This window comes from Vidua chalybeata, chromosome 2 (genome assembly GCF_026979565.1).
Source record: "Vidua chalybeata isolate OUT-0048 chromosome 2, bVidCha1 merged haplotype, whole genome shotgun sequence".
NCBI classification, from domain to species: Eukaryota; Metazoa; Chordata; class Aves; order Passeriformes; family Viduidae; genus Vidua; species Vidua chalybeata.
Genome location: NC_071531.1, coordinates 38,352,812 through 38,368,380, shown reverse-complemented (window position 1 = coordinate 38,368,380; position 15,569 = coordinate 38,352,812). Strand labels below are relative to the sequence as shown.

The following is a 15,569-nucleotide window of genomic DNA, read 5'->3' as shown; positions in this document are numbered from 1 at the left end:
TTGGAAAAGGAAAGTTAGAGCTTGGCTGAGGACATGGAGGTAAGCACCCGTGGAACCAATGTTGCTATGAAATGAACTTACGCATTAAAGCGAGCCCGTACCACCACTCGGCAGAAGTTCCTGAATCTGTGCTCACGGCCAACTATGAAAAGGGGTTTATCGAAATACGGGTGATTCTCTCGCAGCTCCTCCTCCTGGACTTTCCTTTTGAAAAAATGTAAATTATTAAGTGTTACACATTATCCCTGGCAAAAATATCCCTTACACTTTGTTCTTTTTTCCATGTTAACTCTTAATACTTTTAACTTCATACAGAGAATAGTTAATACAGAAAATGTACACTCAGACTTTTGATTTTTAAATACCTTTTCATTTCAGCTTGTTCCTTTTTTTCTTGGATCATCTTTATCTCACTGTCTTCTCTCTGTGCATTTCTGTATCTCACTGTGTTGGAGTGCTAGAAGTAAAATTATTCCTTTTAATCGAGGTCTAAGGGTTGTTATTTTTTAATGTTTCAGATGAAAGCAAGATATGGTATTTTACATAGAAATATACAAATGAAAGATCTTTATTTCCAAATGCACTGCACATCAACTCAGTCAAGCATACTGCACAGTGTTTTCTACCTACGGAGCAAAAGGCTCCTTATTTTCATCAAGGTTAATTTCAGTTCTAATTTCATGCTTGAGGCTCCATCCAATCTAACTTTTAACTTTAAAAACAGAGGTCCTGTAAGACCAGCCAGCCTCTCTGAACTGGAATGAATACAATCAAAGTTACTAAGGGCAAAGACAGGGAAAGAAAAGGCTTTAGATACCCTTTCAGCTTCTCAAGCCTGCTGCATGGCTGCCAGGCCACAAGGCATGCAGATCATACAGGTAGTGACTGCTGAGTGCAGGGATGAGGGACAGGGAGGGAAGGAGAGAAGGAGGGAGGCAGGATGCTGTCTGAGCTCATGCAGTGGAGGGAACAATCAGCATTACTATTCTGAGTTATGTGAGTCTTTGAAGCACCCCTGGTGGGGTAATGCTGGTGGTTATCCTTACCGTTAGCTACAAGCAAAGCCACATCTGCTTTAGTAACCTTTAAAGACTGAGATAGTTTGGAAATGGGGTGACTAATATTGTATCTTGAAATTTCATTGCCGCAGAGATCCACAAAATATCATATGAATTTGCAGAAATGAACACGCACTTAACTGCATGAAATTACACCACAGTGAAATCCATGATTACTATTCTTCGTTTCAGTCTTTGTCCCTTTGTCTGACAGTTCTGCTGCTTGGAAAATATTGCTAAACTTCCATCAGAAATTTTGAACTGTTCTTTTCCCAGCCTGAGTGATTTGTATAGTTCCAGAGTAACGCTTTTTAAGGTGTACTGGGTAGCATTGTTGTGTTCCTGATGCAGTGTCTACAGATTCAGTGAATCTATCTCAGCAAGTGTTCCAAAACCATAAGTCTATCAGTGAAATAACCATGTCAATTGTTTTGAGGATAATTCTAATGCAGTTACAGCATTTGTCTTATGACTTCCTTTCAAGATTTGAAAAGACAAATTGCAAGCAAGTCCATAAATAGAATTAGTCTTACACAAGCATTTATTTGATAGTATATATTCTAATTTCTTATGTTCTCAAATTTAAACCAGCATTTCTATGAGGACTTACATCTTGAGTCAATGTTTCAAGAGATTTTCCTCTGCTGATTCGCTGGCTGTTCGAACCATGTCTCAGTGACCTGAAACAATCATAATCAATTTAACAACACATCTCAAGATGAAATTTTGACCTTTATAAGGTGACCATTATAAAGCAGTTCTCTCTAGCCACCCACTATCTTGAATTCTTATCATTTTTCTCTTGCTAACATCAGAAGCTTATATGCTCTTCAATTGTTTTCAATCTGGTCTAACATAAGCCAATTTCTGTCCTTCTGATCTTTAAATTGATAGCTTTGTAGTTGGCAAAGGAAATGACATTTGAAATAAAAAGGCATTTTTCCATTTATACAGTACAATGAATTTCATTATGGTTACAATGAAGAATGTAGAATTCAGTTCTTTGTACAAGTAAGGAGTTTTGGCTTTTCACATGTTAGGGATTGCTCAAATTTAATTCCCTTTGCCATCTTTATTTTAAGAATTTTGAAACCATCCTTTCTGTCCATTTTTACCTGCGTTCTTGTCGTATATGATGCTGGACACTAAGTATTGACCTTTCCTTTGCTGGCTGCCCCTCAAATGATCCGCTCAGCATGCGTTGTCTAGTGCAGGCCCTATAAAGATATGTAAAGATGATGACATAGTTTTCAGTATAAATTATCATTTCAGAGGTAGCATATTCAGAGAAATCAGCTTGGTTTTGTGGGGAGCAAGTACTTAAAAAACAATAGAGAATAACAATACAAGAGCAATGGACTTTCCATGAAAATATTTCCCAAGCAATGGACCTCCCCTCTGCAATACAACCAGTCATCTGATGAACCTTCTCCATGCCTTAGCAAGAATCATCTATGACTTTTTTTCAGTTTGCTGTAGAATTTTTGGTCCCTCAAAACTTCGCTAAGAGTGAAAGGCATCAAGCAATGCACTAACCAACAGTAAAACCAGTTTTTCAGCAATAAAGAAGGGAATAAAAAAGTACAACAGCAATTTTAGTCCCTTTCAGGGCTACACATACACACTTAGGATCTAGAACATAACTTGGAGTGTTCAAAATAACTGGAACCATATCCAGGATGAAATGAAAAGCTGCACATTGCTGATATTCCATAATATGAAATATCTGCTCTCTGGGAATGCAGTCAACATGCAGCATTTTGTTGTGTGGGTCTTCTCACTTGTTTGCTTATGGTTCATTTTGGTTTTTGCTTAATTTTGGCAAACACATTTTACACATTTTGGCAGAAATTAGTATTTGTTGGCCAGTAAGTGTGTCACAGCTAAACAGAGCGTGCGTATCTTTATCTTGATGGCTACAGTGAAATTGATTTATTTATGAAAAAGAGAGATTTCCACGAAAAGAGCTCAGAGAGATCCCTCTGATGGCTGAGAAATGGAATTTCAACATTGGAAATATGTTTTACCTTTCCAGAATGGTTCAATTTAAAGTTTACAGTATGCACTCCTTACTGCTCATTTTGTGTTATGAGATCATTTAGAGAAACACAAGACCCAGCTGGTAATATTCCATACTTTTTTATTGAACTGAATCCTCATCTTTTTTCTGAAAAGATGAAAAAATGATACACCCTTTGCGTAACCATTCTATCTGCCAGTCTGTAAGGCTTAGATAAATGCCTTGGCAGCTCAATGATCATGCTTGATGGCAAAAGGTGTCCATGGCATGTTTTTTCCCCACCGTGGCTTTGTTTTTCACTCTTCTCCACTTTTTCTCCTTCTTTTGGATTTAAACACATAAATGATATGAGTAGGAATCCCAAGTGATATCTGGAACAAAAATGTGAAGCTTAGAATGCTTGTCAGTGCCACCACTGCCAATCAGATTAGCATGCTAGAAAAATACATTGTGCTACACTTGTTATAGAAAGCATTAGGTTATACTACAATGAACTAAAGCATCATGACATACAAGAAAATTACTGCATGTCTTATAAAACATAGCTCATCTTAGATAAATCATGAATGTTTTAATACGAAAGGATTTAATGCATTATATTGTGGGGGACGATACCACATAACACTGTCAGAAAACAACCGAGATACTTGAATACCTTTGCAATTTTTGATTGAATAAAATGGGAAAAAATTATTTCCTAAAAATGCATCCTATCTCACTCCATTAAAATGACAATCCAGTTTTTCCCAGCAGAGACAATTAAAAGTTCTGGGGTCTGAGTTCTGTATAGAGGCTTCTTGGTGTGACAAAGAGGCTAACTTATCTCTTTTTTCCCCTGTAGATATAAATTATTATGCTCTGCTTCTAATAGCTAAAAATTACTTTCTTGACATCAAAATGTAACTTGTACATCAACTTTTCATGATTTTTTTACGTAGCAAATTGAATTCCAAGTTACATAAACACTTAGTATTCATAATAAAAGACAGCTTTAAATGCTCAAGCAATAAATTCTTTACCTGAATAATGAACAAGATGGTTTATTTGATTTGTAATAATACTGTGAAATAGACAAAGCCATATACTATGGGCATACTATGGCAGAAGTGGCATGCATAAAAAGTAACACCTGCAGAAAGACTTTGCATTGTTCATGATCTCTAAGTTAGATTCCTAAATCTGTATTTAGCTTTTACATCCATTGCCTCATTTTCAATACCTCTGGAAGCCCTGCAGCTCTTGTGAAGTCAACAGAGAAATAATGAAATACTAGTTGTTTAGAACAGAGATCAGAAATTTTTATCAAGTAATTGCAAAGAAACATTTATGCATTTCCAGAGAAGAAGATTAGCTGAAAAGTCCTTGTCTACTTTTGACAGTCTCTCTCCTGGTGTTTTCCACTTAATGGGAATTACTGCCTTGGGAATTAATCTTCCTTGTATGAACTCTTAGTAAGAGCCAGGCTTAGTTATCCTTTTGACTCAGAATCTGGATATTTTTCAGCTGCTTAGACACCAAGAGTTGCAGATCTTTGGGGACTTTTGTAAAAGATGGCAGGTGCTGTGAATTTTTCAGAATTGCAGAGTTGCCAGTTTTAAAGTCTGCAATGGGGTTTGTGTTCTCACTGTAGACACGTATATGTATGTGCTTCCTCTCAGTGCCTGCCTGTGAGCCACCTGTCCAGGCTTTTAGCCAACTCATAGCCAATGGAGATGCAGGACCCAATTAAATTTGCTGTACAGAGGTGGCCAGAATCACCTGCCATGCCTTGGAGTACTTTGCTTTGCTTCCAGCTGCTGCTACAGTAGGGTACAATACCCCTAAAAATTGGTGTATTACCTGCCATCTTCCACAGGATGTTTTGGACATCCTCTGGAATCTCACACATTACTATATATGTCCATATGTGAACAACTTCATTGAATGCTTGGTCAATTAATTTAATTGATGATGTTTGGAAGGTATTAAAGTAACCATAATGTGGGCATCTAAAGACAAAGCAGTCAGCTAAAGATCTTACTGGGCTCCATTACCTTTAATGATTAGACCTCTGTCAACTAGATAGTAGAGTTCATCCCTTAGCTCACAGGCAGATTTGGCTACCTGGAGTTGAATTCCACACCAGGCACAATCAATGTGCCACAGTGTCAAAAATTCAGTCCTATGTGGTTTGAAGATTGGAATTTTAAAAAAACAGTTTTCTTGCCTTGATACATTTTTATGTAACTGTAGCTGGTCAGAACCTCTTGACCTTTCTTCAAGCAACAGAAGCAAAATTACCCTTTTTATCTAAAATTGCCCTTTTCATCTTCCTATACCACCTCTCTGAAATATTAGATAGGTTTATTTTCACTTGCAGAGGAAGACAAAAGGTATAAAACAAGGAAGAAGAGACAAGAAATATATCAAGCTTCTGGACTTTGTACTCACCTTGCAGAACTCTGAACATAGTTCAGCAGCTGCAAATTTGCTCCAAATTTGCCTTGAAAAGTGCAAATGTAATAAAATATCCCAAAAGAGAAAATGCAATTCCTTAGGTAACCAGAAAGCCAGGTGAAGATCACACAGAACAAGACAATATTGGGATACCATGTAGTTTGTGCCACCTAGTTTGTATTACCTGCAACCAATTAGAAGGTCCACATTTTTGAAGTCCTTCAAACTATTTCATGCTTTAGAATTCCTGAAAAATAAGTCATGAACAGTGTTCAAGTAGTATTCTTTGACCAAATGTAAAATGTTAAAGGTTTTGATCAATAATTCAAAATACTATACCTTTCATGAATATTCTGAGGTCTCTTGCAGAGGGTAAGCATGTGGCTCATGCTTCCATTTTTTAGTCAGGCATTCTTTCTGCAACAAGTGCTCACTCATCTTGCATTCCAGTATAACACTGTTTTGGGGTTTTTTTTCTGTATTTTAATGTGTGAGTATTTATGTAGTAATTGTAGCAACTGCATCTATTACTATGTACTTTTGTTGTTCTCCAGGAAACATGCTCACACTGAAGCCTTAGTAGTGTGGTGCACTTCAGTGCAGTTACCAGCATCATTCAGCACTGTTTTCACCCTCTAGGACTCTCTATCCTTACTAAATCTTTCTGTGCTCACATTATAATTCCATAGAACTTGGAATGTATGGTTAAATGTAGCAGCCTAAGATTCATGGGGAATCCACCTGAGAGGCGTTGTAGTGTTTCTTTCTTTCATTTATAAATTTAATTTAATAAGGTACTTTTTGAACAGCCAGCACAATGCACATTTTCACCACATCTACTCAACTGTTCTTTGTGGGAAAAATATACTATTTTCTAATAAAATTTGAATCTGGCTGGTGAAATACAATGGATAAGTCAGGTTTTTTTTCTTTTCCATGTTTTTTCTTGTTTCCTTCCTTATGTCTCTAAAGCAAAAAATCAAATAGTCACTTATTTTCTTTAGTGACTGCTCAGGCAATTGAGCTACAGTAGGAGACTTTCTTTCATTTACCAATTTTTATTGTGATTATCATTCTTGCTTTGCTGTTTCAGCTTCTCTTCTCACAGATGTTTATATAATAACAATTTTTATTGGGCTGTAGAAGAATCAATAAAAGCAATGCAGAAGAAACCTCAAGTGGCTATCCAGTCTACCACCTCTCTCAAAATGGATCAATTCCATACCTGCAGTGTTGGAGATCCCATAGCCCAAAAATTTGGCTTCACAACTGTGCTTTGCAGTAATCCATAACATGGTGTTCATTTGGCACAAGCCCCATGAAACAGAGTAACTTCTTTCCAATGGATATGTGCATTCCAGTATTTCTTTTTGCTTGTCTTTGCATCAGGCAGGTGAAATTCAGTGATGTTGTATACTTGTAGAGATTTAGGAAGGTGGTGACTAAGTCTGGATTTTGCATAGATAACAAAAATCATCAATGGAACTTACCTGGAATATTTGTTCTGAGAAATGCATGGGGTCAAAACCTCAAAGTCATGAAGAAAAAAAAATCATATTCTTAAGATGGAAAACAAAATATAAGCCAAGAAATTTGTTGCAAGTCAGGACCAACTAATACAAGTCAGTTACTAAACAATGGCAAATTTCTAATAAAGGATACCAAAGGTATATCTTCTAGGAACATAGAATCATAGAATCATTTACTTTGGAAAAGATCTTTGCTCATTCTCTGTATTAGTGTTCAGGGAGATTTTATTTAGAGATAGGATACTGAATTCTTTCTTCCCTTTCTCCCTTCCCGATGTACCTCCCTCCCCCAGCATTCTCAGTTAAAGATAAATGCTCTTCTTCCAGTAAGTTGTTTATGAAATGGAATGTTCCACTTAAGTATGAGTTATGTTACTCCCTCAGGACCAGGAAACACATCAGACAAATCTTGTCTAGAACAGAGAAAATCTTATCGCACACCCCTAGCATCAGTTGACTATAGCCTCAGCTGTAATGAAAAGCAAATAAAACGCTGCCTATTTGAAAAAAAAAAAAAGTTTTCCAAACTGTCACTATATGAATGTTTTATATACATTGTAGAGTCTCCTTCCCTGGAGATATTCAAAAGGTGTCTGGATATACTTCTGGGCAACTTGTTCTGGGTGGTCCTGCTTGAGCAGGAAAGTTGGACCAGATGACTTCCAGAGGTCCCTTCCAATCTCAACCATTCTCTGATTCTGTGAAGCATGGTTTAATGCACACCAGAATCAGGTTTTGCACTACTGACACTTTGATTATGTTTTATACTATGTGAGATTACTTTTAATTTACTCATTTTCCCCACCATTCTGTGCTGTTTACAACTTATCCTCAGCACTGCAGAGAACAAACTGATTTATATGTGTATACATTTTGACTGGGCCTGCTCTACTCTCTCTACTTCAGAAAGCCAGTGGGACTAATAAAGGACTAGACCCCATTCTTAGATAACGATCGAGCAAGGAATGAGGGTCAGGAGAATTACAGGCACAAAACTTGCTTTTAAGAGGAAAAGCAGTGCTTGCATCAACACAGAGTGAGAGAAAAGTATGAAGCACTGAAGATATGCAGGAGAAAGTAAATTTGCTAGAAGTGGTTATTGCTGCTGAGGGAAATGCACTGTAATTTTCAGAAAGGAATGGAGCTGTTTGCAATTCAGAGGCACTATTAAAATGGATCTTGTTTCGAAAAAGTTGTTCTAAAGGTCTCTGACTTGTACTTTATTTCATTTTTCAAGGTTGAAGTCCCCACCTCAGAATGGATTTATGTGAAGAGTTAAGCCTTCATGGTCTGCCACTGGCAAAGGTGATGCAAAGCACTGATCAGAGTAAAAGTATCAGGACAGTAGTTGCTACATCCTTGACTTGGTTCCCATACCTAATTCCACAAAGACCTCAAGGAGGCAAGGTGAAGATTGGTTTCTAAACAAGGATGCTCAGAAATGAGATGCTTCCCTGGAGGTGCAGCAAGAAAGCTGCAGGAAAACAAAGATACCCAAGACAGCAGATTTCCTGCATAATGTAACAGCAGCTGAGCAGGTGAGACACCTAGGACTGCGTGCATGAACCATCTCTCTTGGTGGTCAAGTGCTACTGATGTCCTTCTTCCTCATCTTGGGAAAGAAGATGTCAAACTGCAGCTCAGCATATAAAAGGGGAAAAGTTTGGGTAGAGAAGGATGCGCAAGAGAGACAGGAAAGTACTTATGTGTAATACATGGTCCTTCTATAGTTGGTTATACTGAAACATTCACAATTTGATTAAAAAATAATTTGGCAATGTTTAAAAAGTAGAGGGGGGAAGGTCAGAGGTGGACTTAGGCTGGAATAGACTTAAAATTCCCTTTCAGCACAGCAATTTTATTAAGTTGAAGTTGCCCATGGGCAGCTTTACTATATAGAGGTATTACTTTGGAAAAATGCTTCATAATTCAGGTAGACAAAAATGAAGATTTTGCTGGAAGCAATCTTTTTAGAAGGGATATTCTGAGCTATCTCTTATTGTTCTTGGCATAAATGCCATTTCTTCTTTTGTCAGATACTCTGAATAGCTGAGAGTCATCCAATTTCATGAAAGGGTTTACAGCATTTATAACTAAAGCAAAAATAAGAACTAGAATCTCTCATGTGTTGAGAGTTTGAATTTTCCTGTGTTATTTAAACCGAATCATAAGTTTCAGCTGTAAGTCTTATCACTTCTTTTCCTGTTTGTAGAATTCCCTTGCATCAACAGTGCTGTCACTGTCATTAACATGGAAACACTGGCAGTGCTCAGGACCAGTCAGCCCATCACTGGCAATCTCTATCAGTTTGCCTACCAGATATGCCATGAACACAATCTTCCTATGCTGGAACAGATGCATTGCAAGTGCCATTAGATCAGAGCTTATTTAATAATTTTGAGTTAATAACAAGGAACAAGAAACAGTATTTGTTCTTTTTCTCAGGAGAGAGAAGACTCTTTGTAAGACTCTTTGTAAATTACTTACAAGCAGCCCAAGAAAGCATTAGAGGACATGTAACCCATGTTTTTCTTACTTGATGGAAGTTCCCTCCTTTTCTTTGTGCTCCTCAAAGTTTATTGCTGATGATGCAGGAAATAGATTGGAAAGCTCAGTAAATGTAGATTAAATGATCAGAGTAAATAGATAACTAAAAATAAAATAGTAAATTAGTAAATGAAAACTTTATTCTTCTGCCTCTGAAACTTCAGAGGAATTCAGGTGAATTGATAAGAAGTTTTTTTACATACAAGACTTTGGCAGAAGCCATGATCTGAAGGACTAAGTGGAATTCAGCAGGATTGAAACTGGCAGGACTGCTTTCTGGTTCTGTCCTTGTATCTCTGAGAACTTAGTAAGTCCAAACAATGGTTTGCTCAGATTCTCCTCCCACTATTTCAGACTTCTCCTGAAAAGGAGGAAGTTCCATGCTGATGGGAAAAATCTGAATTTCAATTTCCAGAATTGATTTTTTTTCTCCTAAGAAAGAATGGATGATATCAGGGATTAAGAAAAGAAATTGAATATATAAAAGTAGGGTTTTTTCTTTTGTCTATGTTTTTCCTCTGCAGTATAGTATATGAAATACACCAAACAAACTGACATTTGTGGAACCCTGGAGGTGTCAATAACATTTCACAGTTCTCATATAAAAACATAGAATTTCATTACAAATGTTTTACTGAAACACTGTCAGGATGCCTGTATCTAAACCTGTATTTTTAGAAGTATTTTGCCTAATCTATCTGTAAAGTAATTCCTGTAAAATCAAGGCACACAAGTGAAAGAAATGCTTACAAATAGTGCACTAAATTTTGTTAAGATTGAATACTTATGGTATTGCATTTACATTTATCAATAATATTTTTACAATGAGTATTCATTTGAATTAGTAATTGTTTATGTTGTCATTATATGGGTTTAAAGACAGAAAAAGTTTCAAGTTAATTTCTACAGTTCTCCTGTGCTGTATTATTATAGAGCATTAAACAGAACCAGAGCTGCAAAACTTCTCAAGAAACTTCATAATTCAGAAATCACACAGAACCCCTAGTTCACTGCTCCTCATAAAACATTGCCGTACTTAATCTGTACTTTTTAGATCAGGATTCCTGTTAATACTGTGTATTTACCTGGGACCTCTCACTGACAAAATGTAAACATAAATGCAAAAACTGTGACCTATAAATTGTTTTCATTATTAATGCACCTTATGTTGAGAATAGTCATTCTAATGTAAAACCAAGAGTGGCATGAAAAACTGCAGCATGGAGTTACCTAAATGATAACTTCAGAAATGGGTCTTGGAGACTTAGGCTGGCATTATTCACTTACATTGCTGAGTAGTTACTTGATATGGAAGACCAAAAGGAATGATCATTATTAAAACATTCACAAAATCTTTCTACAGAAAGAAATCATGGTTCTGAAATCTTCTTCATTGTCCATTTGGTACTTGGAATATGACTAGCTGTAGTCCATGCTTTCTAGTGCACAATCCCTGCAAACATTTATGTGCAGATATTTGCAAAAACCAGACTAGAATTCTTTAGGCAAAATAACACCCCTTAGGAACAGACACGGTTCATTTAGAAGGAAGAACTGAAAAGAGCTGAAACATGATTTTACTGCATGATACAATTGAAACATATACTGAAGAAGTACAATCCCTGTCTTTTTGCTGTTCAAGCATACAAAATATCCAAAGAGCAATTCATCTTTGCTAACGAAGGCGATAGATGTACTACAAAGGGATACACTATTATGAATATTATACAACCAGTAGCACTAGTAATAAAGAAGGTTGTGCAAAATCAGATGACAGTCAAAACATTATCAAATCACATCTGACTCTTACCTTAGAATTTTATTGATTGCTGTCTCTTTTTCCAGAAGGTTTCTTGCTCTGATGCTGAAAACAGATTTACGGAGCTATAAAATTAAGAAAAAGACAGCATAATTTTTAATTGTCTTAAAATATAACTTGTATATGTAACAGACCAATTAAATATTATGATGCTGGGTGCATAAAAAGGACGGTGGAAAACAATCAAAATGCTTATGCACATCTTTTGGCCTTCCAATCCCAATCGTTAGGTAGTTCTGTGTAGAAAGAAGTAGATAGTTTTGCTGGCTAGCACAAATTTGCTTTATTACACATTTCTTCTCCAATTGGCCAAATCACACTGTTTTGCTACTCCTTCTCCACTTTGGATTTTGACTAGACTGGATCATACTCTGGAGATGCCTTGCTTGTATAAATGAGCCAGCAAACAAAGTTCAGATGTATCATTTCAATGTCTTTTTTTTCCCCCACAGATGCAGAGAAAAAATGTGTTGAGCAAAAAATGCTTATGTTTGCCTCTGGTCATGAACAGTGTTTCAGGAATCTTCTTGTGAAGAGGAGTTCCTGAATGGGAAATGAAAGGACTAAGATAAATGAAAAAACAAGCAAGTGATTAACAAACGTGGCAAATCAAGGAGCAAACCACAGCTGAAGAATTTAGCTCAGGAATTGCACCTGTGATGAACAGAAAGCCTCTGGCACATTGTAAGACTTAAATCTGTCAACTGTTTGGAGATCATTATCTTGAAGAAAATGGTCGAGAGAGATTTGGAAACTCTTAGCAATCTGTGTCCTGGTTTTGTTCAATCTGAAATGGAATCTTTAAGCACATTTCTTTACATGTTCTTTAAATTTTCTAAAACACTAGCTCAAATCCAGTTGTTTGACAAATAATTTTGCCAGAACTTCTCTGAAGACTCATATTGACTCTGAGTCACAGAAGATCTTTGTAGATAAACAGAAGCTTAGAAAACTCCTTAAAAACTTGTTAATTACACTGGCTGTACTTAATAAAATGGATTCTGCTTTTTAAAGCACAACTGTTACAGCAAGATACAATCTCTTTCCTACCCCTTGCATTTACAAGTGTGGCCCCTTTAACCTTTCTCATGTCTCATCACTTCTCTGTACAGCCTGTAGAAGTAATAACATAGATGATTTGAAAACACTCTACTTTGAGAATCTGTGGGTTCCTTAGCCAGCAACTTGAAAATGGAAATGAGGTATGCAACACTTCAGAATGTAGTTCGGAAAATAAGGTATTGGAATTTCAGTTAAGATTACAGAAAGAGTAATAAACTTGTTGAATATTTGAATATAAACAAGAAAAATTTCCATTGCCTGGATATGGTAAACATAAAAATAAACTGAAAATCCTAGTATGAGATATACCTATTGTGTAATATATCCAGTGCAGGTAGCTGGGTGTGCAGCTGCAGTGTGAGCTGCAGGTTAAGCTCTAGGGCTGCAGGAGCCTGAGCCCAAGGCAAGAGGCCATGAACTGATGACCCTTTGCTTAACAAAGGCCACAAAGACATGGCAGGAGCTGATGACCCCAGACTTTTGCTTGTTTAGGGTATAAATGTCCAGGGTGCCTCTGCTTGGGGGTCTCTCCTTCAAGGCACCCAGCTCAAGGTGCTATTTTGTTATTCAGTTGTTGTACCAAGATTAAATAATTTTAAGGATCGGGATGTCTGGCACTCTGCTTTGGGAAACCTGGGGTTGAGCTGGTGAGGAAACCTGGTGGGACTGTGTGAGTTTGGGGTGTGTAGCTGGGGAGGCGACTTGGCACCTGCTCAGGTGATGCAAGAGTAACTGCTGAAGGGGCTCCTGGATGGTCAGACAAGCAAGTAATACACCATTATAATAAATATTCCCTAGGTATAAATATGTCATATATTGAAACACATTTGTGTAGGTTTTAACTCGTGCAGTTTCTTGACGCAGGTTTGGTGAATTTATCAGCACTGTACTTTATTAGAGTCCAAACTTATGGGAATAATGAGGGTGGAAAACCAGAAGTTTTATCTCAGTTCTTTTTTCCTGTTATAAATAAATACTTTAGAATAATTGCAACTACATGAAACATCAGAGAAAAAAAGCATGCTACCTAGTAATGTGTTTTGTCCATTTATTTCTAGCAACAATTCCTGTTGGCATCTTAGAAATTGAAAAGATTTCAAATATAGGAAGCATTAATTTCCTACCATTTTTCTATTTTTTGCCCATCTGATTTCAGTAAAAAAAATCTGAGTCATATACATTTTTCCTGAAATTTTCTACAGCTCCTTATCTGTCATAGACCACTTCTTTCCAATTTTTAAATTAGGTGACAGAACACCTTGGCCTTAAAGGTTGTGGCCCAAACAAGGAAATTCACCCAGGTCATCAACAAGGGAACATGCCCTGGGAAAGCAGGAATGAGGAGTCTGTGTATTTCTAAAGACTCCAAAAGGATGTTGAGCAGCCACTTAGTGCTTCCACAAGTCTAATGTTAAACTACCTAGTGCCAGCAAGAAGAAGATGGTCTAAAGAAATGCTGGCAGGTCTAGGACAAGGACTGCTTACCAGGGACTGCTGAACCCTCGATCTAGGCAGCAAGACTAACAAAGCTGACAGTGGTGTATGTTCTGCATAAAACCACTGCTAAATCCCTATGCCACCCCACCAGGAAATGGTTTGGCCCCCTGTGCTTGATGCCTTCAATGAACACCGTAGTTGTCTGCTGGTGATACGCAAGAGCAGTGCTGTACTATGATATTTGGCTGTCACACAGCCAGAGGTGCATCAGCCAGAGAGGTGAAGGGAAGCTGTAGGAAGGAGTGCATGTCTGGAGCCACTGAGATGGGAGAGAAAAGACTGGACCCTCCGCATTTTCAAAGCTGTTCATGAATTTTATTTAGTGATGCTTGAACAAATATATAATATAATTACAGAATCACGGAACATGCTGAGTTGGAAGGAACCCAAAGGATCATGAAGTCCAACTCCTGTCCCTGCACAGGACACCTGAAGGGTCACACCATGTGCCTGAGAGCATTGTCCTAACACTTCTTGAGTTCTGTCAGGCTGGTGCTGGTGCTCCCCACTGCCCTGGGGAGCCTGTTCCCGAGCCCAACCATCCTCTGGGTGAAGAACCTTTTTCTAATATCCAACCTAAACTTCTCCTGACACAACTTAAGGCCATTCCTTCTGATTCCGTCACTGGTCACCACAGAGAAGAAATCAGTGCCTGCCCCTCCTCTTCCCATCATGAGGAAGTTGTAGACTGTGATAAGGTTTCCTCTCACTCTCTTCTTCTCCAGGAAGAAGAGATCAAGTGACCCCAGCTGCTCCTCATATGGCTTCCCCTCCATGCCTAAAGAAGTCACAGGAATGGAGAAAGGTATGAGAACAAGGTGTTGCGTCACATTATTTGTGCAGAGTGCATTTACTTTTCCTTCACATTTTTTCACGACTAGCTGTGAAACTTGCAGATGAGACAGGACATCCTTGGGCACTGACCTTGGCCTAAGCACACCCAATGGACTGCAGCTTAGGTGAAGTTTTGAAGGTTTTTTAACAATCACGTCTGTGTCTGGACTGTGATGGAATTTAGATTGGAGTTAGGTATCCATTCTTTAATCTAGGAATACATAGGCATATATAAGATCCTAGAGTTTGGTGCCTAGAGGTCTCAGTGGTCCAAAATGGAATTCACAAAACAACCTAGGCACTTCCAAGAATTATGACTTTTGAAGACAATGATCCTCTTTTCTCTTTCTGAAGGAATCAGGAGCCATTCCTTCAGCAGAACACTGGTGAATTTATCTTGAGTTAAAAATATCCAGAAGAAGCAATACAAGAAAATACTTTTAGATAGGCACAATTGATCTATTTCTCATATTCAAAGGAGTCAGTAGTCAAATAGCAACATACATATGCCAATATGCATGCTGAAGAAAATCAAACATTACTATAGATTTTTAAAATATGCATCCTTATTTCTATATTAGGTAAATGAACTAAACTACTTCCCATTTAATTTTCCAAATTTGCATAGCACACCAGGCAAATGCAATGGGACTGTACAAACAGAAAATGGGGGTAATGATCAGTATTTTGTTTAATAATGTCTAGATGCCTCATGCTGGTGTAGAATGAGGCTGGCAATTAAAACTTGTGATACCTGCCGAGTTCTG

The 15,569-nt window shown here is 37.5% G+C and overlaps 1 protein-coding gene across 7 annotated transcripts in view; it reads right to left on the bottom strand.

Moving 5' to 3' along the window:
• Positions 1–15,569, bottom strand: part of NALCN (sodium leak channel, non-selective) — a 229,627-nt gene that overhangs the window by 32,042 nt on the left and 182,016 nt on the right. For all 7 annotated transcript variants that reach the window (XM_053935243.1, XM_053935244.1, XM_053935245.1 and 4 more), the window contains 5 exons: positions 11,401–11,474; positions 2,174–2,275; positions 1,669–1,738; positions 366–457; positions 82–204 (listed from right to left, as the gene is read on the bottom strand). In XM_053935243.1, the coding sequence (XP_053791218.1) occupies positions 82–204; positions 366–457; positions 1,669–1,738; positions 2,174–2,275; positions 11,401–11,474 (461 nt within the window). The remainder of the gene's footprint in view (positions 1–81; positions 205–365; positions 458–1,668; positions 1,739–2,173; positions 2,276–11,400; positions 11,475–15,569) is intronic.